Below are 222 nucleotides of genomic sequence, written 5' to 3'. Positions count from 1 at the left end.
AAACGTGGGGGCCCTTTACACCAACCAAAATGAATTTCCAGCTGCGTCCCGCTCCACCACCTCCCACCACAAAGCTCTGCAGCACGGAGAGAGCAGCCCAGGGCCCAGCACCCTCCAGTTCCCCCTCGACAGGATCAAACTGGGAGCCATGGCCGAGCGCCGGGCGGGCACCAAGGGCCGGCGCATGGGCTCCAGCCGGCGCAAGCAACTGCGGGAGGGCTC

At 66.2% G+C, this 222-nt stretch overlaps 1 protein-coding gene across 1 annotated transcript in view; it reads left to right on the top strand.

The window, feature by feature from the left end:
• Nucleotides 1-148: 148 nt before the first annotated feature.
• Nucleotides 149-222, top strand: part of RAB44 (RAB44, member RAS oncogene family) — a gene marked incomplete at its 3' end in the record, with an annotated part of 10,704 nt that continues 10,630 nt past the window's right edge. The window contains exon 1 of the mRNA XM_010074031.1: nucleotides 149-200. Coding sequence (XP_010072333.1) covers nucleotides 149-200 — 52 coding nt within the window. The remainder of the gene's footprint in view (nucleotides 201-222) is intronic.

The sequence above is a fragment of the Pterocles gutturalis genome, unplaced genomic scaffold (genome assembly GCF_000699245.1).
Source record: "Pterocles gutturalis isolate BGI_N339 unplaced genomic scaffold, ASM69924v1 scaffold3737, whole genome shotgun sequence".
Taxonomy (NCBI): Eukaryota; Metazoa; Chordata; class Aves; order Pterocliformes; family Pteroclidae; genus Pterocles; species Pterocles gutturalis.
Note: the sequence above shows the minus strand (reverse complement) of the source record. Positions and strands in the feature narration are given on the sequence as shown.